This window comes from Equus przewalskii, chromosome 2 (genome assembly GCF_037783145.1).
Source record: "Equus przewalskii isolate Varuska chromosome 2, EquPr2, whole genome shotgun sequence".
Lineage (NCBI taxonomy): Eukaryota > Metazoa > Chordata > Mammalia > Perissodactyla > Equidae > Equus > Equus przewalskii.
In genome coordinates this window covers 28,414,474-28,441,104 of record NC_091832.1, presented here as the reverse complement: position 1 = coordinate 28,441,104, position 26,631 = coordinate 28,414,474, and the positions used below count along the sequence as shown (strand labels likewise).

General features: G+C 51.2%; 1 protein-coding gene across 1 annotated transcript in view; it reads right to left on the bottom strand.

Annotated features, from left to right (window-relative positions):
* SLC9A1 (solute carrier family 9 member A1) overlaps nucleotides 1-22,382 on the bottom strand; it is a 49,131-nt gene extending 26,749 nt beyond the window's left edge. The window contains exon 1 of the mRNA XM_008519460.2: nucleotides 21,164-22,382. Within this exon, the coding sequence (XP_008517682.1) occupies nucleotides 21,164-21,512 (349 nt within the window). The 5' untranslated portion in view covers nucleotides 21,513-22,382. The remainder of the gene's footprint in view (nucleotides 1-21,163) is intronic.
* Between the last annotated feature and the right edge of the window lie 4,249 nt (nucleotides 22,383-26,631).

Genomic DNA, 26,631 nt, shown 5'->3' with positions numbered 1-26,631 from the left:
ACTAGCGGGAGTCTCCAGAGGTGCTGAGGGGATGCAGAGGGGAGGCTGTGGGATGGCTGGGGGGAGGCTAAGGGGAGGGTGGGGGATCGCTGGGGGGAGGCTAACGGGAAGCTGGGGGGAGGGTGGGAGAAGGCAGGGGGAAGGCTGAGGGAGGCAGAGGAGAGGCTGAGAGGAGGCTGGGGGAGAGAGAAGCCCTCTGAAGCCCCACTGAACCTGCTCCTTTTCCCCTATAAAATCTGTAAAACTTCCTTCCAGGTACCTGAGTACAGGTTTCAAGAGCTGTGGATGTGGGTGGGCCATGCAGATGCAGGGTCCTTGAAACCTCAGCAGCACAGTCCCTAGGCAGGCTGGTGGCGTGGAGGGGCCAGAGCTCCCCCTTAAACAGGTGCCCCAGGCATCCACCTCCAGGGAAGCCCTGAGAGTCTCCCACACGTTTCCCCTGCAGACAGCCCCCCTGGCTGGGCATCGTGAAGGAGGGCACTCAGAGGGCCTCTCCCTGCCCACCGGGGACAGTTTGTTGCCTCAGGCCTCTAGGAGCCAGGAGATGTACTGAATGGATGGGAGAGTTGAGCATGCTCAGAGGAGGCTGCCCTTTAGAGGACACTGCAGAGAAAAGATGAGGACACGGCCGGCTGCAGGCTTTGGTCCTGGTGCCAGAAAGACCCAGGGCTCCAGGAACAGCAAAGGGAGGTCAGGCCTCTATTGGGGGAGAAAAGGGGTGACAAAGAGCCACAGGAGGTTAGAGGAGGCAGGACTTTCCCAGACCATTCCAATCCAACCCCTCCATCTTACAGATGCAAAGAATAAGCCCAGAAAGGGACAAGGACCTGGCTGAGGTCACACAGCAAGGTGGTGGCAGAGCCAAGACTCACACTTCAAAGGTGGCCCTTGCTTTGAACACAGTGCCACCCTCCCATCCTACTCCCGCCTTTTCTTTAAACTACCTTTCATCAAGAGCTTTACTCTGATGCTTTGTACACCTTAACTGCATGATCCTCCTAAAAGTTTTCTGATGTAGGTATCAGCATCCTCATTCCGCAGCTGAGGAAACGGAGGCAGGGAGAGGTTAAGGGACTAACCCATGCCCCAAAGCCTGGTCTTTCTGACTCCAGAGCCATAGCCCAACCATGCTACCTCCAGCTCTGAGCCCTGGTTTTGAGTCCTGTGGTGCTGGGAGCAGGGGCCCCAGTTCACTTCCAGCTCTGTCACTCCCTTGCTGGGTGACCTTGGAGGTGGGCCACCCACCCACTCTAAACCTCTGGTCCCCTCTAGGACCCCCAGCAGTACCTATATGCCCTGGTTCTGTGTGTGCTCAGCCAGCAGGAGAACCAGGAGCTGTCTGGTAACCTAGTGAAGAGGAATGGAACTCTTGTGAAGGCACCTCCCAGGCCGGAGTCTAGCCTGCGGGGCGCCTGCTTCATGCCTGTGTGCACTGCCTTGGGGGCACACAGTGCAGCCCTCTAGCTGCACACCAGCATGGGAAGGGAGAGTTAACACCAAGCCCTGTGCTTTCTCATTTAGCCTCAGCAGCACCATGAGGAAGGCACTATTTCCATTTTCCAGAGAAGAAACTGAGGCTCAGAGTTTAAAGAACTTGCCTAAATGTCACACGGCCAGTAAGCAACAAAACTGGTATTTGATCCCAGGACTGCCTGACCCAGAGGCCAAGCTCTGCCCTCAAATCAGATAGGAAATGACCTGTAAGTGCTTCCTGGTGTCGCTCTCATCCTCAGGGCACAGGTTCCAGAGGCTGGCTCAGATGTGGCTGTGTAATGACAGCCTGGCCAGAGGCCAGGAGCCCATCAGTGATGAGCAAAGCACAGAGGGGCAAGAGCCCAGACAGGCTGAGAGGCTGCTGGCCTGCCTACTTGCCTGCTGCCAGCCCAGCCCATAGAAGTCACAGCCCCGTGCCCAGGAAGGAGTAAAGAAAGCCTCCATCAGCACCTGCTTCTGCCTGGGCAGGGCCCATCCTATGATTCTGCACATGGCACAAAGGCGGGGACCCCTGTGGTAGCAGAAACTGGGAAAGCAGCCCCCACAGGGCAGGACACAGAGGGCCGGGAGCTCCAGGTGGGGCCCTGGTTCTAATCAGCTCAGGCCAGCTTCCTCATGGTTTGGGGATGTTAATGGTGAGAGCACTCGTGGAGGGCTCCTTAGTCCTCACAACTACCCAGTGAGGGAGGCACTATCATACCCACATATAGAAGAGGAACCTGAGCTTCAGAGAGGCTAGGTATTGCCCAAGCCTCCTAACTGGTAAGTGTCAGGGCCAAACAGGATTCAAACCCAGGAAGCTGACTCCAGACCTGACAGGGGCTCATCCTCCAGGGCATTTCTCAACCGAGTTCCTCATCTGAGCCACAGAGAAAATGATCTGGATAACTATTTTCTCAATTCCCCAAAGGATGGACCTACCAGAACTGTCTCAGAATGTTCACACTGGGGCCTCAGTATGGCAATAACTATTGTTGTTGTCAATGGAATGGGAAGAACACTGGTCCTGAAAGCCAGTCCCCACACTGCCCTAACTCTAGGCCTCAGGTTTGCCCAGCCATATGAGGGGAGAGGACCAGGTAACCTCAAATGGCTCTTTTACTCTGGCTTCCTGGAATTCAAGGTCGCTCAGTTCCACTACTTTCTGGTGCATGTGACCTTGGGTAAGCCAGTTAACCTCTTCAGACCACAGGGTGCTCATTTATAAAATGGGGACACCTCCACTTGCCTCACAGGGTCACATGAGGCACATCTGAGATGAAGACAGAGGACCCAGCATAGTGCTATGCATAGCAAGGCTCGAGCATGAAGTGGTGGTGCCTCCTATCTTCTGTGCAGGACTTCTGTGGCCATCACCATCACTGCCACTAGGACACGTGTCACTCCACAACCTTGCCCTGAAAGCAGATACCAGGGCTCAGAGCCCCTCCCAAAACCTCACCCTGAACCAACAAGGCACTCCCAGGAGGGCCGTGCCCGGCTGCCTGATATCACTGCCAAGGGTCCTTTCATAATGAACTGCGGCCCCGAGAGAGGTGGAAGCCAGAGCACGAGGAGCCATTTCCACCACCGTGTGCCTGGCACTGCGTGCGGTGCCTAAACACCGAGGAACATGGGGCTCACCTGGGCCGGTACTGTGCAAATCTTATCACGCCAAATTCTTCCTGGGGAAGGGCAGGGTAGTGAGGCCGGTCAGGGGTTTGTTTCTGGTTTCTTGACCTCAGCCTAGGCTGTAATCTCACAGGCCTGGGGGACCCCTCTCTATCCTCTTGCAGAAGCTGTGAGGGCAAAGGCACAAGAGATCCGAACACTGAGCTAGAAGACATCTGAGAGACTACTCAGCTCCAGGCCTTCGTCAGGAGCAGGGGTGCTAGCTTGGCTTCTTACGGGGAGGGAGTGAGCTCTGTGGGGCTGGGGGATTGACAGAGGCCCAGGTTTGGGTACGGTTAGCGCAGGGAAGGCATTATGGCCTAGCTAGACTGGGGCAGTGTCTCCCTCCTCATCCAAGCCCCTGCTTCCCTGCCCTCTTGGACCAGGGGATGGTGGGCACAGATCACAGCCTGGAAGTTCTACTTGCCTCAGTGGCCTCAGCCAGGGACCCGTGGGGAGACTCGGCCTGGGAAATTTTCTAGAGTGCCCTTCCTCCCCAGCAGGGAGTCTCAGCAGATAGGAAGTAGGCGGGTCAGAGCGAGGCTCTGGCCTAAGGGAGAGTGGGAATCCTTGGGGTGAGGTGGGAAGCTGCAGCTCAGACGCCTCCCTCGGTTTGGTGCTGGCTCCATCACTTGCTAGCTCTGGTCTTCCCCAGGCGACAGCCTCCGCATGTAAGACAACAGGCTAGGTTAGCCTCTCACAGGCCTCCTCCTCTAGCTCTGACACCCCATGACTTTACGTAATAACCAGCACATATGCATCACTTTCCATTTTGCTTTGTACTTCCCTACACTTTATCGCACTTAAATCTCATGGCAGCCCTCTGAGGGAGGTATCAGTTCTCCTATATTAAAGATGAGAAAACCAAAGCTCAAGGCATTTAGGCCCAAGAATTCACCAGATAGGGCACTAGAGAGCCAGGACTTCCACCCAGGGTTGCAGAGAGAGGGCAGCCTTGCCAGGCCAGGGGGCAAGGCCCCGAGTGACTGGTTCAGGAGCTCATTCCAGCCTGTTGCTCTCAAAGCTGCTCCTTCAATGCAGACACAGTGACTCTTCAAAGATCAGATTTAATGAAAACAGTTCAGTTGCAAAAGAGTATGGACAGCATGATTATTATTATGAAACCATTTTTATTAAAAAGAATTTCACATAACTGTAGGGAAAAGTCCAGGCAGACACACTGAACTGTGAAGAGTGACAAGCTCTGAGGAGCAGGGGAGTGAAAGAAATTTGACCTGTATGTTTTCTTTATATACTTATGCAGTGTTTGAATTTTTTTCCTTTTTATGAACAAAAAAAATCTGGGAGGAAAATTTTCTGAGCACTTGCTCTAAGTCAAAACTCAGTATTAAACATTTTGCTGTAATAGATTATCTCATTTAATTTTCACAAAAACCCTCTGGAGTACAAGAATGTTCATAGCAGTTTTATTCATAATTGTCAGAAGAGGAAACCAGCCCAAATGCCCGTCAACAGGAGAATGAACCAACTGTGGAGTACTCATACAAGTCAATGCCGCAGAGCAATAAAGGGGACAAACCTCGGGTACATGAGATGACAAAGAGGAAACTCATGGATACGCTGAGCAAAAGAAGCCAGATACAAAGGAGCACGTTTTCTGATTCCAGTTGTGTGAGGTTAAGAACAGGTACAACCAATTGATAATGATGGAAGTCAGAATAGTGGTTACCTCTGAGGAGTGTGGGCGTACACACTGGGAAGGGCAGGCTTTAGCTGCGTACACAGATGTCCGCTATCTTGACCTGGGTGGTTGTTAACATGGACACAAACATTTGTAAATAACCACTGAGCTCTATACTTTAAGATTGGTGCACTCTATTGTATGTATGTACCGTATGTATGTTATTCCTCAATTAAAGAAAGAGAGGGAAAAAAGGGTTAAAAAAAAAAAACCACATGCAAGGGAGAATTACCTCTAGAAAAATGACACTCACAGGTCAGGTACTCAGCCTAAGGTCATACAGTTGGCAGGCAGTGGAGCTGGGATTCAAAGCCAGGTCTGTTGGACTCTGACGACCTTAAGCCACCAGGCTATACTGATCCCTGACTGTCCCAAAGGATGCCTTGAATCTCAACATCCAGGCCCCTGCACCCAGCCTCACCCCTGGGTTCAGACACAGGGACCTGCGTGCTTCTCACTGCTAATCACTGGTCTCTGTGGTTCAGTCATCTGCTCACGCTAAGTGGAGCCTGCCACCCCCCAAAAACCTCAGCACGCTGAGAGCTGCTGTTTAACTGGTGAGACCAAAAGAGAGCAGAGGCCAGGCCCACAATTAAAGTTTTGGGCCTGCTGGGAGCTGGGATGGGAGGAGGAGTGCTCTGTGCCAGGAGAGGGTGCCCTGTGTACACCCACTTGCCATAAGAGGCCCTGGCCCACAATGATGGAATTTCAGACGTGGAAGGATAGTTGAGCGGCAGAGCTGGTCCAGTCCTCTGGCTGCCGGGCCACACTAGCTCACACTTTCCCACCAGGATCCCAGCTCCTGTTAACTCAGAAGAGCCAGACCCTGCTAGTCAACCTCACCCCCTTCCCCACCAGGGACCAGGAGCAGAGGAGCTTTGAGGGACTTGGCTCCCCCAGAGTCACCCACACACTGCTTTAAATTCCCAGCCTCCCTAGGCTCCCCTCACCCCGCTCCAAAGGGAGCCACCTCCTGCTGCTTGGCATGGATCCCCTTCCCTGCTGCATCCTCTCCACTCTCCTCCCAACTCCTACACAATCCTTGTCCCAAATCATTTCCTGCAGTTTCCCATCTGATCAGTTTCTTAGGAAGGATAATTACCCATGGAGGGAGGAGGCAGAAAATTCCAAGAACCAAGAACACTGGGAAAAACTTCATCTAGTCCAGTCTCCTTCTGCCAGGAGAGCCTTCGTCCTCAACACAGGCCAGTCATAGTCACACCTCCCCCCACAACCTCTGCAGTTCCTGCCACTACAGGAAAGAGTCCACGCTCCTCTACAATGAATCAGAGGCCTTCCTGATCTGTCCCAACTTAGGTTCGGCCTTGTTGCCACCACATTCTAGGAAGCAGTGCCAGAACCAAGACCCGTCTGCCACCAGGGCCCACGCTGCATTGTGCTGCCTCCCTGTGTCACTTCAGCCTGCTTTGTATTTTAGCTGTTTACATGTCTATCTCCCACACAAAACTGTCAGCACCGCAAGGGTGGGAACCACCTCCCACATGGCCGTGCCTGACACATAGTAGGTGCTCAGAGGCAAGCTGAAGACAAGGTGGGATGCCCAGGGCAGTCTCCTCACTCTGCAGAAGGAACAGGGGACTGTCCCAGAAGGAATGGTACAGGAAAAAAGGCTCACTTACACCATCACAGAAGAGCTGTGGACTACCGGCTGGGTGACCAGAACTAACCCCAGCTCTACCACTGCCAACTGTGGCCTGTGGGCAAGTCATTTCCGCTCTGGCCTTCTGCTTTCTCCTCTGTGAGACGAGGGGGTTGGGAAAGGCTCCATCACTGTTCACCATTTAGGAGCCCTCACTGCCAGGTGCTCTCCTCAGCATTGTCACTGAACCTCCACGACTCTGCAGTCAGGCTCCACACCGCTGCCAGAGCAAGAGCTGGGATTTAAACCCAGGCCTTCTCATCCCAACACCTTATCTTTTCCACTACATCTTCTGGATCCTCACTCTATCTCTAGGTTCCCTTCCAACCATAAAGTCTGATTCTCTGATTCTAGGCCTGCCCTTTCTGGGTCTGACAACTCCTCAGGCCACGTGGGACCATAGGGTTCAGCCAGGACAGGCATGTCAGGGCCCTAGTGCTCGGCGGTGCCACGCCTCCCACATGACAGGTCTGGTGACCGCCTGCCTGCGGGCACAGGGCTGGGCAGGGGAGAGGGCAGGAGTCCAGCAGAGCCTGGTGCCCCAGTCAGCCCCTCCCCTCCCCACATGCCCTCGTTCCCTCCTGCTCTGCTCCTACTCCCTACTCACCCCTCCCTGGGAACAGCTCTCCCAGGCTAGAGCTTCCATCCCCTTCTGGCCTGGCCAGAGATGCCTGGTAGAAAGCTTCATTCTTGTTGCTCTCACAGACCTGGGCCGAGTAGCTGCAGGCCAGGGACTGGCTTTGCTCAGCTCACTGTGGCCAGCCCTGAGCTAGAGCCAACTCTCCATCTCTGACTCCCAGGCTGCTTTGAACATCCCTCTCCAGGTCAGACCATGTCACCCAGCTCAAAAGCCTCTGATGGCACCACAGAGCACCTAGAATCCAGTGCAATGCCGAACCCAAGGCCCACAGGCCCAACATGATCTGGTCCCTGCCTTCCTCTGCATTCTCACATCACGCCTTCCTCTCTTACTCCACTCCAGGTTCCTCAAACACCCCATCCTTAGAGCCCCTGGTTTTTCAAAGGCGGGCTCCTTCTTATCATTCACTCAGCTCAGAAGCTATCTCCTTAGAGAGGCCTTCGCTGACCGTCCAATGTAGCACATCTCTCTCATATTTATTTTCTTCAGGACACTTATCACTACCTAATATTGTTGTGGTCACTGTCCAACACCGTACACTGGTATGTGAGCCCCCTGATATCAGGAGCCTCCTTGTCTTGCTCCTGGCTGTGTCCTCAGCACCCAGAATAGTGTCTGACATGGGGGGGCGGGGGGTGGTGCTGCACATTAGACTGGGTGGCCAAGGAGGCCTCTCTGAAGAGAGGACATTTGATCCAGGGCCTGAATGAGGAAGCTGGCCTGCAGCAGTCTACAGGTAGTCTTCCAGGCTGGGGAGAGCAACTGGGGCTGCCTGTGGAGGAACACGCCTGACAAGGCTCTGCACGTTTGAGGAACTAGGAAGGCTGGTGAGTGGAGGAGGGGAAGGAGCAGCAGGGAGTAAAGTCGAGAGAGGTGTAGGCCACAGCTCTCCCGGATTTTATCCTTTGTTCATCAGAAGGCAACTGAAAGGTTTTTAGCAGGGGAATGCCATATTCTGGTTTACATTTCTAAACAACCCCTCTGAGTGCCCTGTGGAGAGCTAATTACAGGCAGAGGGTAGTGGAGGTGGGAGACCATTCAGGAGGCCACTGGAGTCACCCAGGTTAGAGATGGTCGCGGCTTGGATGCGGAGAGCACAAGTGGAAATAGAGTGAAGGGGCAGCATTCGATCCATGGAGCCATGCTCTCCACCAGCCTGAGAAGCACGGGCCAACTCCACACCCCTCTGGCTGGAGTTCTAGATGCTCGGGAATCCAGCCTGGTGCACCTACTCAATTTGATTTCTCAATGACCCCAGCCCAGACTTTCCCCACATACAGCTGTCTGGGCCTCCTTTCAGGTGCCCACTCACACCTGCTGCTCAGAGCCTCAGCTGGTGCTGCAACCCTTGCCTGATCTGCCACCTCCTCTCCTCTTAGGAGGGTCTCGTGAAGGTACCTACACAAAGTCCTCTGCTCCCTGTTCATCCCAGCCACATCTCTCCCCTCCCTGAAGTCCTCTGGGCTTTGAGGCAATGGCACAGCAATCATCAAGCATTAAATTATTCCGTTTCACTTTCCCAAGGTAGCTGGAAGCTGGACAAAGGTGGATACCACCTTCGGGGTTGTTGTAACGCTCAGACAATGACGCACTATGCAGAGCCTGCAGCAAAAGGCCAGACAAGTGGTAGGTCTCAATCAATGGTGGCTCCCTTCTCACTGCCGGAATGTGGCAACACCCATCATTGGTGTTCACTGCCCCAAGGGGGGCTCAGCTTTTCTGCCCAGCCAGGCACGTGGGTGTAGCACATTTGGGAGTGAGGTGGAGGGGATAAAGACGGCCCCACTGGCTTTCAAAAGCAAAGGTCAAATCTATGGCTCTGCATTATTCACATCTCTGTGCCTTTCTCGAGCTCCTCCCTTTACATGAGCTGAGCAAACTCCTGCTTAACCTTCAAGGCTCAGCTCAAAGCTCTGGGAAGGCGTCCCTGATCCACCTCCCACCCTGCTCCTCCCGTGCACCCACAGCTCTGCGGGCCCCCACTGTGGCACTTCACAGCATACTGCAAGTGCCTATTTACATGTTGGCCTCTCCCATGAGGCTGGGATTATACTTATTCATCTTTCCAGCTTCAGCACAGCATTTATCAGGCACAAATCAGTGTTTGCTGAGTGTGCGTCTCCTTCTCTCCCCACTAAAGACCAAATTCGGCTCACAGTCTCATTTGCAAGCCCACCCTAGTCCTGATGACATTCAGCCCTATCCCAATGCCCTCCAGCCCACATGCCTAAAATCATCCTCCACTACCAGACTCCTCTCCTCTTCTCTTCCTCCAATGCTATAGGAATAGTGGCAACTTCCATTTCTGAGCACTTACGACGTGCTTGGGGCTTCACAGATACCATCTCCTTTTGACTGGGGAAACTGAGGCTCAGACAGGGTGATGCAGTTATGAAGTGGCAGAACCTTCTGCCCTTGACATTGGCACAGTTCACCTGGCACCTCATCACAGTTGGGCCTGTTTTTAAAACCATCATCTGTTCTGCAAAACTTAGTGCTTTTATAGCTACACATCAAGTTGTCATACAAAATCGTGCTTTGCTCATTAAATGCTTCAAGTGATAAGTCTTGCTACTTCAGCTAGGTGGTGAAGTGACTGCTATGTAGGAGAAATAGCATCGGACTTGGAATGGGAAGCCCTGGGTCTGGTTTTAGCTGTACCACAGTCAGGCTATACGACCCCAGGCAAATCACCTAAACTCTCTGGGCCTCAGTTTCCTTCTTTGTGGAAAGGAGAATAAGAGCATCTCCCCAAAAGATTTCCTGAAGCATGCTGGAAAGTGCTCTACCCACCTTAGAGGGTGTGCTCATTAAAAGGATAAGTATTATTTATCCATAGCATCCTCACCCCTGCGCTTAGCACAGCACTGGACACACACCAGGGCATCAGTAAGTCTTGCTGAGTGATTATTCATTCAGCTGCTGGGAGATTCTTCAGGAGTCAGAGAAAACAAGCTCCTATTTCTTTTTTTCCTGATCCTAGAGGGACTCCTAAGTGCCACCATTTACTGTGTGTTCAGAATGTGCCAAACTCTGTGCCACTCATCTTACAAGGGTACTCTCCCTGAATCCTCCCGACAACCCTGCCACGTGCTACCCCATGTTGCATCTGATCAAATTGAGATTCAAAGTGGGGAAATGACTTGCCCAAAGTCACAGTGCTACAAAGTGACAGAGCTGCAATTTAAACCTAGGTCTGTTGAGCTGCAAAGCCTGTGTGTCTAACCACCACGTTTCCAAAGGGAACTGTCCTGGGACACTATTCTGCAATCCAAAGGTCCTGCCCCAAGCAGATGCTTCTAGCTGTGCCCAGTGAGACCTATTTCACTCAAGCATCTTATTTAAATCTTATCCTTCAAGGCCAGGTTCAATGGTCACCTCCACAAAGCCGCCTCTGATTCTCCCAAGTGGGAAGGTCTTTCTGCCTCCTCTAGACCCTCAGAGAATTCCATCTGCACCTCGAATCACACCCACTTTCTAGTGCCTGACAGTTCTGCATCTATATTGCATTTCTCAGACCAGTCCCTGAGCTCCTTAAGAGAGGCAGTTCTCCTGTGTCTTTTTCATTCCACTGGCCAGGCAGATCCGGAAGGGTGGGGTAGGGTGCCTACTCCTCTCCCCGACTGAGCTGCAACCTGAGTCTTGGGCTGTGCTCAGCTAGGTGAGCTGCCCTCCCCTCATGCTGGTATCCTGCCTACCTGGTATAGCATCCAGATTCCCGTGCACCCTGGCCCAGAACACAGGAGATAAGATCTCATTCCCCGGTTTGATGGCAAAGATGCTATAAAAAGCACAGCACCCAGGCTCAACATTCTCTTGTGATGGAGTACAAAGGCCTGAGGAATTTGATGGGTCAGAGCAGAAGCCTCTGACCTGGCTCAGAAGTCCCGAGCCTTGCACTTGGTTCTCCTGCAAGGACCTGCATGGCCAAGGCCAAATGGCTTCCCTGCCAGGAACAGCTCTCTGATACACTCTCCAGCCCTTAGGCTTAAAGGGCCCACCAGAGAGTAACCAATGCTTAGATACCTGTATCCAGGCCAAAGACCACAGCCCCTTCTCTTGGTCCAGCTCTGACTGCCTAGAAATCCCTGGGTTAGCTAACAGAGCAAGGAAAGTTCTCCGTCTGGAGTTAATTCATATGTGGCTCTGGGCACATCCTCTCTGTGCCTCCAGTGGAAAATGAGAGGACCAGATCAAAACATCTCTGTTTCCCCTTTGGGCCTCAGGGCCACAGGCAATAAGGTTCTTTCTACTTCTAATATTCTAGAGGTAGAATAATATTCTCTACTTTCACTCACAAAAACAGGGTGAGAGCAAGAGATGGAGGTCCTCAGCCCAGGGAACAGCAGAGGCCAATCCGGGCTGCCTAGCAGTAGGCCCTCAAAGCCGGTCCCCTTTAGAGGCAATCTCTTGCTTCTGCTACCTCAAAGGTAGCTGCTTCCCCTAATAGAGCCTCAGAGGTGTGTTTGGGCCCTAGCCACTTTACGAAAAAGTTTGGGAGGCCTGACTTACCTCCTGGAGTATGAGTTGGGATCACCTTGGAAACTCAGCAGACCCAGGGTGCAGAAGGCACCTAGCACCTTCCCTGCCTGCACAGGGCAGAAGGAGCCTGCTGCATCTGCTTTGATCCCCAATCCAAAACAGCTTTTCTCTACTTTACAGTCATTTTCCCTTCTCTTGTTACAGTAAGGACACAGCTTACTCATTCTGACTGGTTCACTCCCCTTGCCTAGAAGGAGTTCTGCAGTCCCCCAGGCAAACCCCATTCATCCCAGAGTTAAGTACCACTTCATCCAAGGAAAGTCCTTTACACTTCTTCAAACTCCCACAGCACGAAGGGCAGAGCTCTCAACATTTGGGGGACCACAGATTCCTCTGAGAATCTGTGGCTACTATCGGCCTTCTCCCTCTGATAAAAACACACATATAGAAATGTTTGCAGACTATTTTGGGTGGGCAGCAGGTCCCCGAACTCCATCACAGACTCAGGAAGAATCTTAGGAACCTAGATCCTAGAAGAATAGCAGGTTATCTAGTTCATTCTCTCACCTAAGCCAGAATTCCTTCCAACAGTAACCCCTCCTAAAGGATGTTCCTTTTCTCCATCTGGCCCACCGCTCAAGATCACCTCTTTCACGAAGCCCTCCCCATCTCTCCTCCTCCTCTCTGATCCCCTCAGAATCCCAACCTGAGCCACACAATTTCCCACCTGTGCTTTCTCCCTTGTGTGTTGTCTTACTTCTCCAGCAAGTGAGCTGGCTCTCCGTGGACCTATTTATTCAACTCCATAACTGTGAGCTGGAGTTGGAGACAACTACAATCCGGTACTTGAGAATTCTGTGCTTTGAAGCCACAACTCATGACAGCATTGGCCCATCCCCCAAAAGATGGAGCTGTGGAGATACCCTTCTGAGGGCCTCACCAAAGCGGGGGCTCCCCTGGGATGACTGCTGTTCCCACAGAAAGTCCCAGAGAGTCTTTCAACAACTGAAATCCACAGATAGGGAAACTAACACCCAGGAAGGCAAAACGACTTATGATAGGTCAATACGCAAGAAACAGGCAGAGCAAGGAAGAGGACTGAGGTCTCTCATTCTCAGCCTAGAGCTCTTTCCTTTCGTACAAATGGCTTTATGAAAACTAAATCTGCCCACACACTCATGTATGCATAAAGAATTTCTGAAAAGATGCACAAGAAAGTTAACAGTGGTAACCTCTGGGTAGGACGACAATGGGGGTGGACAGAGAAGTGAAGAGGGAAACTTTCACTTTTTAATACCCTTTAGTACCGTTAGGTTTTATTTCTGTTTGTTTTGTTTTCTACCATGAATATGTTTTATTTATTCATATTATAAAAATAAATCTGCCACAGAGGGGAGGTTCTGGCCCCAGCCCACCCCCAACATACACATAAAAACAAAGAGAAGCCATAAGTCAACCTGTCCAGGTACCACTATAAATTAACGAGATTGCCTTCTTGCAGTTTATGGCCACTGGTCTCATTAATTCATAGTCACAGTGCAGTTGATGGCTTGAGGAATCTTCTCAGGAAAAGCTTAATTCAATTAGGGCTCTTGGCAGCTCCCTGAGGAAGCTCTGGTATCTCACTTTTACTTATAAAAATTGAGGGCAGACCAAACAGAACCAGATTTTCCCACAGAGACCCCAACCAGCCCAGAGAGAATGCCCTTGCAGACCCTCCATTAGAGCCAAGCCGAAGGAGGGAGGCAGCTGCGGCAGCACCCCTTACAAACAGGCTGACGCCTAAAGCATCACTCTGTGTCGCTTTCTGAGCTCAGTTAAACTCCCTGGCCTGGCATTCGGTCTGGAGACCAGCCTCTCCAACCCTTGCTCTCCCTCACCTCTGAGCAGTCAAACTGGTTTCTTGTCTGCCCCAAAGGCTTCACACGGACCCTATCTCAGCATGCACTCACTCATTCTCCAAATACTTAGGAGCCCTTACTTGGTGCCAGACACAGATAAGAAAGCAAACAAAGGCCCTGTCTTCAATGGGTTTACATTCTTGTGCAAACTGTGTACAGTCAGGTGTGGCATAATGACGTTCAGGTTAACAGCGGACCCCACATACGATGGTGAATGGGTGGTGGTCCGTAAGATTAGTACCATATAGCCTAGGTGTGTAGGAGGCTATACCATCTAGGTTTGTAAGTACATTCTATGATGTTCGCACAGTGACGAAATCGCCTAACGACGCATTTCTCAGAACATACCCCGGTGGTTTGTGATGCATGACTGTACTAAGAATAGCTCTCTCTGTCCTGCCTGCTTATCTAATTCCTCTCCATCATTCAAGACTGGCTCAAGTTCCACCTCCTCTGAGCAGCCTTCCCTAACCACCTCTGCCCCCAGGGATTGCTTGTTCCCTCTGAACTTTGCCTCTGCCAGGAGTCTGCCCAGTCCTCAGCACAGATCAACCATTTTCTCCTAAGCAGACTAGAAGCTCCTAATGAGCAGGCCCTGGGTTTCACTCTCCTTGGTTCCCCATTGGGCCACAAGCTAAATGCTTGATGGCTGATTTCAGCTGACCTGCCTCTTCGACTCCAACTTGAACCGACGAATTAATTAGCTGCTCTCAGTCCTGGCTGGCCAGCACAAAGACACAGCCTTTGTCAGCTTTGCCTGGCACACGGCAAGTTCTATGTAAGTGCTAGCTATTTATTATTTTGGTGAGCTTGTGGGCTCTGCCTGACACACAATCGTGATGTCACCTCTTCACCTTCAGTGGCCTGGCCTCAAACAGGCTGAGCATTGTGGGAGGGCCAGTCCGGGCTTAAGGGGAAGTGTCCCCCAAGGGACCGGAAAGGGGGCTTGGGAAGAAATAGGACTTCTCATCCTGAACCTCACTTAGAGTACTTAAGGACAAAGCTTTTCAGAAAAGAGCTTCCTGGGGTAATCTAGGGAACTCCAGATTCTCAGCAAGTCAGCATAAGAACTCAGGGGTCAGGTCTGGCCTAACAGACCCCAAAACTGGTCCTGCATGTTGGATGAGCTTTAAGGGGGAAGGAAACGAAGTCAGCATGATACCAGGGAAGGGGGGCAGCCCACTGATCCTGGCCCAACCCAAAACTTCGTTCAGTTAAAATTAGATTAGCCCATAAGATTAAAAATACCCACATATAATCACGGGCTGCCTTAAAGCATCAGTTGATGTTTATCGGCATCTAAAGAGAGGGTTTGGCCCAATGCGGTGTGCAGACAACCTTGGGTTGAGACATGTCTGACTCAGACATTTGCCGGGGAGTGAGTGCTGCAAAATGAGGCCCACACAGGCAATGGATGACTCAGGAATAACCCAGGTCCTGGGTTTGCTGAGTGAGCCCTCTCTCCCCACCACGGAAGGAAAGGGGGCAGATGAGGGGGAGACCCAAGGAGGGAGGGGAGGAGACAAGCCTGCCCGCTGTGTACAGGCTGGCATTCCCACAGGGAGCCTGGGGCCCCTCGGCTCCAGTCCCCTGCCCTCCGGTGTTTCCGAATGCCTCCACCTCTGAGAAGGGCTATTTGGTTCACAGCGGCACTTGGAGGGGGTCACAGCCTTTTCCCTAAACCCAAGAAATAATCCAGAGAGAGCAGCCAAGACTTGAAATACTAAAACCTTTAAACCCTTCCCTGTTCAAAATGATTACGGGAAAAATAAAACTTCTGAACTGAAAGGGAGGCAGGGCATGATGATGAAAAGAATGTAGGCTCCGAAGTCAGACAGATCCGGGCTTAAACTTCAACGTTTGCTAGCTGTGCAAGTACCTAACACAGGTTCTGAAACAGGAGCTCAGTAAGTGGCAGCTAATATTTACCAAAACTTACAAATTAGGAAACAGAGGCTCAGAGAGGTTGTGCCTTGCCTAAAGTCACACAGCTAAGCAAAGAGCTAAGACCAGCTCTCAAGTCTCCTGACTTCCCCACTCCCACCCATCCAGCATGTCTTCTGTTGTAATTCACTTCTCTGCCCCTCCTTTCTCCTCCTCAAACACCTCAAGGGAAAAGAAAAGGCCTCCATTTCTAAGGTTTGCTGCTCCAGAAAGAAGGGATCTGAGAATGACAGGTCCCAAGGCTGTTCAGCCCTCACACTTCTCATAACAAAACAAATGTCCTCAAGGGGTTGACAACAACTCAGAGCTGAACTGGCCTGGGCTCCAGGCCACCCCAGAAGGCCCTGCTCCTTCAGCCCTTCCCTCCTACAGGAGAAACTGGTATCCGTCCTGACAACCATCCAAGTTACCAGTGTGGATGTGCCTGGTCATTTACTTTCATCAAAGCCCCCAGGGATCTCTGGTCCCCTTTATCTTCACAATGACCCAGCACGTCAGCCAGGCAGCAAAGAGGAAAGGGCCTTTGGTTAGAAGTCCAGGGATTGTGTTCTTTGCCATTTACTTGCCATGTGACCTCAGATTCCTCGGATATAAAATGGGTACATTAATACCATCTGCTATTCTAACTCCAGGACCATTGAGATGATCAGAATTAAATACTGTATACACAAGTGCTTTGGAAACATTTAAATGACACTACTAATGAGAATTACTACTAAACTCTGCCTGCCTTACAGGGCCAAAGAAAATTGTGCCACCTGCTCCCAGCATAGAGGCTGCCTCTCTGGGGATCCTACTGGGCCCTGAGGGTAACCAAAATCAGCTCAGCAGCCTTCCTGCCCAGCAGCAGGGGATTACACTCACAAGGTTAGCCATCCCCTGTTGGCTAAAGGAAACTACCCTTTACCTGGCACTCCCCTGCCCAAGCAGGGAAGAAGCTCCAGTCAGACTATGGAGAGGGCACCAGCAAAGACACGGCAGGCAGGGTCACTACCCCTGGACAAGGACTGCAGGATTCAGTTGCACCCATGCAACGCACAGGAACAGAGGATGGGCCCAAAGCTGGGCACAGAACCCCAACAGCTCTCTCAGGGCACAGAGAAGGCTCCCACTGTTGACATCTGCCCAGCCCCCAGAGGGAGTCCTAAAATTCCCAAGTGCAGGTGCAGTGAGCTGGGGACCTACTCAGTCAGGGCAGCATGCATCTGCTGAGGGGACTGTGGGGGGCAGGAGATGCAGCTGCACCCCTAAAGGGGGCTATGCCAAGACTCAAACAGAAATAAATAGCAATTCACATCACTGAAGATAACCTTTATGAGCTGTTTCCTCATCTGTGAAACAGAGATAGCCTTTATCTCATATGATTTTAGTAGGGATTAAATGAGATTACTTTTATAAAGTTCCTGACACTTCTCTGTAGATACTCAATAATGGTAATTCTTATTAAAACACACACACCCCCAACAGAAGAGATGTCACAGGGCAGGCTAGGCCTTATGCCAAGGTTGTGGATAAACAATAAGGGAAACGGGTTCGGGGGACAAGTGAAAGCGACTGCTGTGGGCTGGAGTGGGCTGGGACGACCGCCCAAAGAATCTGAACAGGCCCTGAAAGCTGCCAGACCGAGCCGGGGACCGTGCTGGGCAGGCCCACATTCCGTCCCTACATCAGTCCTAGAAGTTAGAGATGGTGTCTTCACCTTCCCGATGATGCAAGTCAGGTGCAGAGAAATGAGGTGCCTAGCCCACGGTCACACAGGTACCAAGGGGCAAAGCCCAGGCTTTGTGACCATGTCTTTCCTTTCCACCAAAGCTGGAGGGGTGTGGCTAAACGAGAGGAAAGGCGTGCCTCATGGGTGCTCAGCTGAATGGAGTCCAGGGAATATGACCAGCCGAGGGCCTCTGAGTGTCCTGGCCCTTCTGGAGACATATGTCCTACCTGAAGCCTTCTGCCCAGTTCCCAGGTGACCTCCCCTCCCACCGTCCTACAGTCAGTCAGTTGTTGTCCCAAAGAGAAAAAGGTCACCTCTTTCTTTTTAAAGACTCCCATCTGGGCTTCCTGAGACGTTTCAAGGTGACCTTTAAGTCATTCCTCTCTCCTTCTGAGAAGTGGGAGAGGGAAGCTCTAGTCTTATTTTTACCGGAAACCAGTTGCTGGGTCTGATATCCACGCATGTATAGTGGGCATAATGACCCCCATCTCCCCAACTCACAGACTTGTTCTAAGGAGGAAATGGCAGGATACGCCTTGCAAGGACCAAAACTAAAAAAGCTATACGACATAAGGGACAAGGGAAGGCGTTTTTGTCTCTGGTCAGGAGACACGATGAATACCTGCTTTATGGGCTCCCGGGCCTGTGCCAGGAGTTCCAGGGCAGGGATTTGTTTGCGTTGCAAACAAACGCAGGGGGTGCCAATGGCACGCTGGGTTTCAGTGAGGCTCTCCCTTGGAACCAGCACTGAACTGGGAGTCGGGTGAGCTGAAGACAAAGCAGAATTCACGCAGGGTCCAGATCACAAGGTGGGGTAGGAGTGCGGAATGGATCTAACCTAAGGCTTGGGGTCACTCTCACAGTTCTCCCAATAGTCCAAACCTCCTCCATGCCATTAGCCCCTCCCCGTCAAGGAAAAGGCAAGACTCCCTAACTGTCAGTGAGAGCAAAAAGGCCCAGAGAAGGGAAGTGACTTACCTAATGTCATCTACTGAGTCAGCTAGAAGAGAACCCAGAAGCATCTTCCCTAGAACTTCAACTCTAACCCTACCCCTCCCACACCCATCTCCGACAACGTCTACCTGAGGCTCTCAGGATGATTAGGAATGATTAGGAAAAGAATGAGAACTGCACACAGCACTTTCTATTTTTAAAGGAGGGTTACCTTGCAAGGGAAGCAGCTGCCAGAGATGACAGAATGAGGCCTCCAACATAGCTCCAACCCACACTGGGGCACTCAGAGAATAAACAAGACCCCAAACTGAACTCCTAAGTTCTTCAGTATCTGACAGTGCAGAGGGGGCATGGCCTCAGCCCCCCATTCCTGTGCCCTAAGTCAGCTGGTGCCATCTCCCCTCCCCCCAGACCAGCTCTGGAGGCAGCTTAAGTGAGAGGAAGAACAAAGTCAGTAGGACACACCCAAAACTCTGAAACCTTAAGGAAGGACACCCCGTGGCAGCCTCGGTTGACAGATTTGGAATTCTTCAGCCTGAGAGGAACGCTGTAGGAGGCTGCGGTAGGGATGCGTTTGCCTTAGGTGGTTAAAATACCAACGGGGCAGCTGCCACTCACTGAATGCTTCCTAGGTACAAAGTCAGCTTTATGCGCATTAATTTATGTCGCTGCCACATCAGCAGCACTATAGCTAGATGCTATTATTTCCTCCATTTTATACACAAGGAAACTGAGGCTCAGAGAGGATAAGTGGCAGAGTAGTGGAACCCTCATCTAACATCAATTCTACACTGCAAAGGCAAAGGAAAAAATGGGCTTTCACTATTGCCGCCTGAACTAGGAACTTTGAGATCTTTAAGGCACCCTTCTCTCTACTCTCTTTCCCAAGGTGGCCAGATGCTAGGGGTCCTCTGTTTTCCAAGGCAGAAAAATGCCCTTCCAAGCCAGAGACACAGACTTATGGAGCTACAAAGGCCCTCGGAGATCATATCCAGCCTCCCCAATTTATGATGGGAAACCTGAGGCCCGAGGCTGAATGACTTGTCAGGGTTACCCAAGCCAGGGAATGGCAGAAATGTCAGACCTGGAAGGGGCCACACAGATCAACTGACAGGTGGAGAGGCACGACTGGCCCAAGGTCACAGAGGGAGGTGGGATGACAAGCCAAGTTTCCTAACTTCTAGACTGGTCCATTTGCCATGGCACCATCTCTGTTCTCCAGCTGCCCAGGATCCCTGGCACAGGTTCTGGTGGAGACAAAGCAGGCCAAGGCCGACCCCATTAGAACTAGAGATATCAGGCCTACAGGGAGAAACTCCTGACTGTCCACAGTAGAATCTTTTTGGTGATGCCGTCATCCCACCAGGAGGCACTGAGACCTGCAGTGTGTGTACCAGCCCCAAGGCCCTAACACAATGCCAGATGTGGCTGGGAGGTGAGGGGGTTGGAGAGAGGAGAACAAATTATAGACAGTGCTTGTGAGGTCTCTTCTTGCTCTCACACAGGCAAATGACACATCACGGTCACTTCAGTTTCCCACAACAAATTAAGATAGAGGTTTCATGACTCAATTGATATGGTTAAATTTAGAGATTCTCGCCAGTTTCACAGGTGGACGAGACCTTCAGAAAATGGCCCCAGTTTGTTCAAGGTCATGTATTTGTCAGAATCAGTACACATGGCTCCCCTTGCCCAGTCCTTGATTTTTTCCAGGAAGTTGGCTGCCATTAGGGTATAGGTGCTGGTGGCCCAGCTCCACGCACAGCCCTGTTACTGTTACAGCACTAAAGCCCTGCACCAGGAAGCCAGCTTCTGGATCTGTCAAAACAGAGTGGCCTCCTGCAGCATGTCCCAGAGCCTGCCTCACGACAGCCCGGCTGCTGCATGTCCTTGGGAAAGCTGCGAGGCTTCCTGTCAAGAGTCACAAACTCCCCAAACCCAAGCCAGCAGAGTCCCAGGCCCTCATGCCTTCCACATCAAGCCGGGGTAACAAAAAAAAAGCAAAGGCAGCTTTCAAAGCCCCCCTCCCCGGATGCACTTCCAGGGACTTCTGGGCTATGCAGACTCTGGTGAGCTCCATCCATCACCCAGCAGAAAAGTACTCAGGCCTAGCAGGGAGACCAAGCCTTTGGAAGGGAACTTTTCTGTTTCCTTCTCCTAAAATGAACATTTCAAAGTCTCTTCAGACCAGAACATCCTGAGCCCCTCCACCTGTCTCTCTCCCACTTGGCTGAACGGTAGGCTAATGTGACTGGTCAGCCCAGACAGCACCTTGAGACACAGCCGGGTGCCAATCCGGAGGTGAGCTGGGGCCAGACCAAGCTTCAACCTCCTCCACTCCCTCTCCACCCTCAAACAGACTTCAGAAATTTCCAGGGCTCCTTGTCCCATAAACTGTATAAGGGCTGGTATTCCTGAGCCGGAAACTGACTCAGGGGCTCCTGACCAGCCTGGGCAGGCAAAGCTTACAGATAACATTCTCAGGATAAAGAAGGTGAGAATACGGGGATCCTTCATGTTCCACCACTCTTCTAAGTCTCCATCACACAGGTCCCCCACTATACTCAAACACCCTAGACAGGCCAAGTAGAAATACACTCCATTCTGGAATGCCCTCCCATGAAGCATGTAATTGCACTGGTGCAGTTGACAGAGCCAACTGTGCCGATTGCTGGAAGACACTCTTCTCTCCCTCACACACAGCTGGGTGCCTGACTCCCCTCGGGGTCTGACCCCACCAAAGGAGATGTGCCAGGCCTGGAAGCCTTGCTGAAGGTATCTAGCATCAGAAGCAACCCATGCTCTAATCCTGCTTTCTCCCATGCACAATGCTGGCTCCAATCTTTGGGGGCCTCAGACCACAGAGGCCACAGAGCTCAAGTTTGAAAAGAACCAACATGGCAGAATGGAGGCTGCCTACGTTACTGTCCAGATCCTTATTCCTGAGCAGCCTCAAGTGGTAAGGACAGGACAAGAAGCTCACCGGTTTGGCGGCAGCAGAAGCATTGGAGCAAACTAAACTTACCTATCTTCATGAGGCAAGCCAGAAGGATCCAGAGGGAGATCTCAAAGGGTGTGCGCACGTGTGAGTAGTCAATCCCCAGAACCGGAAAGGCCTTTCGAGTCTTCATGCTATGTTCAGTGACGGAATGGTTAACAGGGCGGCTCTCAGGGGGGGACTCCGGTGGGGCGGTGGTGACATCCCCAATGGAGCGTTCCCGTGGTGGCTCTGAGCCTCGGATGGTGCTGGCAGTAGGGCTGGACTGGAGGTCATGGCTCCTGAGAACAGGGAGCAACCCCACCAAGGCTACCAACACAAGCAACGAAGGGAAGATTCGAGGCGGCGACAGGCCACAGATGCCAGACCACAGCATTGCGCTGCTCCCTCTGCCCAGTAGGCCTTGACCCTTAGCAAAGTGAGAGTAAGACCTGGGACATAGGTAGCAAGGGGTCAGCAGGTGAGAAGAAAGACTGGAGTGGTCTCTAGGAAAAGTTCATGTTTTAGAGAGGTATTTTGTGGAAGCAGTCCTCTGGGGGGTGGAGGGAGGCTGGGTTCCAGATCTTGAACTCCAAAATGGGGAAGAGGAACAAGGACCCAGGAAGGACCACAGGTGGAGACCAAAAAGTCTGGAACTCCAGGCCTGGGAAAGGGGGAGAGGGAAGGGACTGCGCCCTAGGGACAGAGGAAGGGACAGGATAGACTGGACCCCAAGCAAGGAAAACGAAGAGGGAAGGTTGGGACCCTCGGCTGAGGAAAGTGACTGAAGAGCTGACTCGGCTAAGGGAAGGGGCAGGCAGCCTGGGCTACAGGAAGGGGACCGAAGGGAGTGGGATCCAGACCAGGAAAAGAAGAGAGGCGGGTGGGAGTCCAGGCTGCGAGGAAAGAGAGGAGCTGGAAAGCGGCCGGGAGCTTCCTCCCCCAGTGAAGGGCCGGGATGCAGGCGCGCCGGGCTGAGATTCCGGGCAAATGGAGGGAGGTGGAAGGCGGAGGCAGGCGGCCTGGCGGGAGGGCACCTCGGCGCGGGCTGGGGGCGGCTCGCGGTGGGCCAGCAGCAAGACGCCCCTCCTTGCGGCCCCGGCGCAGCGCTGCGCTCCGCCCCGGCCCTGCTTCAGCTCCTCGGCGTCCAGCTCCAGCTCCACACGCAATGCCCTCACCACCCCCGGCGGCGGCTGACTGATGCCTCGTTGAGCCCGGCGCTGATACTTATAGGCACCAGCGAGCAGCCAGCGCAGCGAGCTAGAGGGACCTGTCAGCGCCCGCGCAGCGCAGCGACCCCTTTCGCCTAGGGGAGGAAGTATCGCGTAGGAAGAGGAAGAAGAGTCAGACACGGGGAAAAAAAGTCCTGAATCTACAGAGATTCTAACTAACACAGGCAAAATGTTTTACTATTTACAAAGCGCTTTCGCATCTATATCCACAATCTCATGAAGGCTTCCCGATAATCTTGTGAAAGATGTATTTTCTCATGCGTTTAGTTAACTTGCGACCTTGAGCAAGTTACTTGACCTCTCTGTTCCATAGCTTTCTCATCTGTAAAGTGGAGATAGTATGAGCACCTACATCAGAGGGATACTCTGATGACTAAATGAGATAATCTATGTAAAGTGTGTAGAATGGAGACCGCATGTAGAACCATTATTATGGTTCCAATTTTGCAGATGAGGAAACGGGTGAAGAGAGTTCCTTGGCTACTATTTAAGTAGTTGTATTAGTTTGCTAGGGCTTCTATAAAAAAGTACCACAGCCACCAGCCTGGTGGCACAGTGGTTAAGTGCACGCGTTCCACTTCTTGGCGGCCTGGGGTTTGCAGGTTTGGATCCCAGGTGTGGACATGGCACTACTTGGCAAAAGCCATGCTGTGGTAGGCGTCCCACATATAAAGTGGAGGAAGATGGGCACGGATGGTAGCTCAGGGCCAGTCTTCCTCAGCAAAAAGAGGAGGATTGGCAGCAGATGTTAGCTCAGGGCTAATCTTCCTCAAAAAAAAAAAAAAGTACCACTAACTGGGTGGCTTAAAGAACAGAAGTTTATTTTCTCATTTTCTGGAGGACTGTGAAGGAGAATCTGTTCCATGTCTCTCTCCTAGCTTCTGGTGGCTTGCGAGCAATCTTCAGTGTTCCTTGATTGTGGCAGCACAACTCCAAACTTCGCATGGTGATCTCCCTATGTCTCCGTCTCTGGGTCCCTTTTTATGAGGTCACCAGTCAAACTAGATTAGGGATCCACCGTAATGACCTCATCTGAACTTGATCATCTTCAATAACCCTATTTCCAAATAAGGCCGTACTCATCGGTACTGGGGTTAGAACTTCAACATCTTTTGAGAGGACACGATTCATCCTGTAGCAGTAGTGGAACTCGGATTTGAACACAGTGTTGGTTGGAATTGGTAAGATTCAAGAGGTCATGTCTATATGCTGGAATCATTGGAAAGCTTTTAAAAACTACCATGGCCCAAGACCCACCTTCAGAGATTGGATTCAGTTGCTCTAGGGTAGTGCATGATAGGTATTTTTTCTAAAGTTCCCCAGGTGATTCTAACGTATAACTGGCGTTGACAACTCTTGACATTACATCCCTGTTGTGCAGAATAGTAAATCAAGGCCAAGAAAGTCAAAGGGACTAGCTTGAGATCACAAAATATTTCAAAGGAGTTCAGTTTAGTTTAGCAAATGTTTACTGGGCCTCCTGACAGGTTTTGTGTTGGGCTCTAGCAGCACAGAGCTAAGACATGAGGAAGAAGGAGGTGAGAGTGATTGGGAGGGGACACAACCAGGGCTTTTAGGGTGCTGATAATGTTCTACTGCTTTACCAGGTGGTGGTTACAAAGATTGCACAGATATGGTTGTTTTGTGATAACTCATCGCATAATCATAATTTGTGCACTTTTCTTGAGAAATGCTATCCTTTCACAAAAAGGTATATTAAAATGATAATAGAGTGATGTGATAACGAGTGAAGGTGCCAACACTAAACTGAATTCTCTGTACCTCATATTCTCCTGGCACAGGTCCAGCCACTTGGGAGATGACAGAAGAGCCTAGAAGAGCCTTCAGAAGGCCAAGGACCTTGTGTCACCTGGGAGCAGATGAAAGGAGAGCATCAGCTGTAATGGAAATAACCAGAGAATAACAGGATTTAGGGCAAGGATCAGAATACGACAATAATGGCTCACAATGATTCCATCCTGTATAGTTCACAACCAAGTGCCCCAGGTTTATCAATGACCCAAGTCCTGTGTGTAGTGAGGACTCAATAAATAGTAGTTATTATTCTCATTTCCATTTGACAGATGAAAAAACTAAGACTCAGAGACGTGAAGCAATTTGGCTGAGGTCACACACCTATTAGGTAGCAGATCCAGGACTTAAGTCAGCTTTCTAACCTCTAAATCCAGCACTCGCCCAAAATACCACAGGTTCAGTATAGAAAAAAGAAGAGCGAAAGGATGGGGCTAATGGAGGGACTTTCCACAGGTAACACGGAGCCAGAACTGAGACCCACAGTTCTTTCCAGTCTCGAGGACAACGCTCACTGGTGCACTCTGATCCTCCCTACTCTCTCCTTCTCCCTCATTCCAGTCCTCAGTGAGTCCTTGGGTGCTAGCCTGGAAGGTAGCAGAACCCCAGAGGGCCAGGAAATGCCAGCTCTGAGATCCTCTAGAGCCTGGAGAAGGTTATAACAACATGACAGTGCCAGGAAAGAGCCCTTGAGAGAAACCACCTGGGACAGCCCATGGCCATGGCCCAGCCCAGCCCAGACAGTGTAGGATGAGAGTTAAGTACAGGCGCTGACTACCATGGATAGCTGCCTACATGGATAGCCAGATTGTCTAGGTTCAAATCCCAGCACCGCCACTCACTGGTTCTAAGACCTCGGGTAAATCAGTCAACCTCCTTGTTCCACAGTTTCGTCCTCCATATTATGGGGACAACAACAGTGCCAATCTTATGGGGCTGTGATGAGGATTTTAGCCAGTGCACACATAGCCCTTAGAGCGGCACCCAGCAGTGTGCCAAGGGTCTCAAATGTAGACGATTGATGTGAGGACCACGTGAAGTTAGACATGCAGTTACAGAGAGACATTGATAGGCTAGAAAGAAGACCCTCACATCTGTGAAATTGGTCCCATATTCAGACCATACCACCTACGGCATGATATAAATTTAATAATTTTAGATAAATTATACTGCTGCATATTTTGAATGTTAAAAGCATGATCTGATTAAAGGTAATCAGTTAAAATATACTGCAGTATTTGTAACCCTGTTTTAGCAAGTCCTCATTTTTTTAACTATTCCAGGCCCACACCACTGTTGACTCAGAGAGGACGTGTCTCTGCAGACTCTTTCTCCTGGAAATCTAGGGCAGCCTCAGGATGCCCGGGCCCTGGGCAGCGTCTCCCCCTCTTTAGGCCATGTCTGTTCCCCATCCTCTCATTGAATCCTTTCACAAAACGTGATGAGAATTGTATGGAATTGCTATGGCTATGACATCAACAGACACATGGAAAATAAATTGTGGGACAAGGAAAGGATCTGCTGGGCCACTTACTAGCTATACATCATGGGCAAGTCACTTTTTGCTTCTGTCACTCGGTTTGTTCATGTGTATAAAAGGTAGATGGAGTCATATCTTCTTTGCAAGAATTAAGTGGCCGATGTGTGTCAAGCCCAGTTCCTAGCACATAGCTGGCACTTAGTAACTGATTTCATTTCTTTCTTTCCTTTGTTATAGAATATCACAGCCCTCCAAGGCCCTCTTCCTCCAATCTCCCCTTCACTCACTCCACTCCAACCACTCTGCCTGTGTGCTATTTCTCAAATACTGCCAGCCACACTTCTGCCTCAGGGCCTTAGCACTTGCTGTTCCTTCTTCCTGGAACACTCTTTCCCAGGTGTCCACTCAGCTCCCTCCCTCACATCCTTCAAGCCTTTCCACCAATCTCCCTTCTCAACGTGGCCTAATACATGGTAACTCTAATTAATAGTGACACTGCCTGACCACCACCACTACCACCCAGTCCCAGCCCCTTACTCAACTCCTTTTCTTCTTTTTTCCATAGCACTTTTCACCTTCTCGCGTATGGTATAATTTACCTATTTACTACATTTATTGTTTAGTGTCATTTCCCCCAGTAGGATATGAGCTCCAGAAGAGTAGGAACACTCTCCTGAATGAATGAATGAGTCAATCACACGATACATTATTTGCATATGAGAAAACCAAGTCTCTAAGAGGAGAGTTTCTTGTCTGAGGCCACAGAGCCGGGAGGGAGAGGAGCCAGGGGTGGGTCCAAGTCTGGCTGACTCTGAAGTCCAAGCTTTCCTCCCTTCTCCAGGCTGTTAGCCACTGTGAAAAAACATGCACATCCCGGGTTGGGAAGACGGTTGAGAGAAGAAGAGAGTTGGGAGAACGGTAAGGAGTTAGAATTTGGGATTCAGTGAGTTGCTTCTAATCTAAGTTCATAATTCACTCAATAAACATCGAGC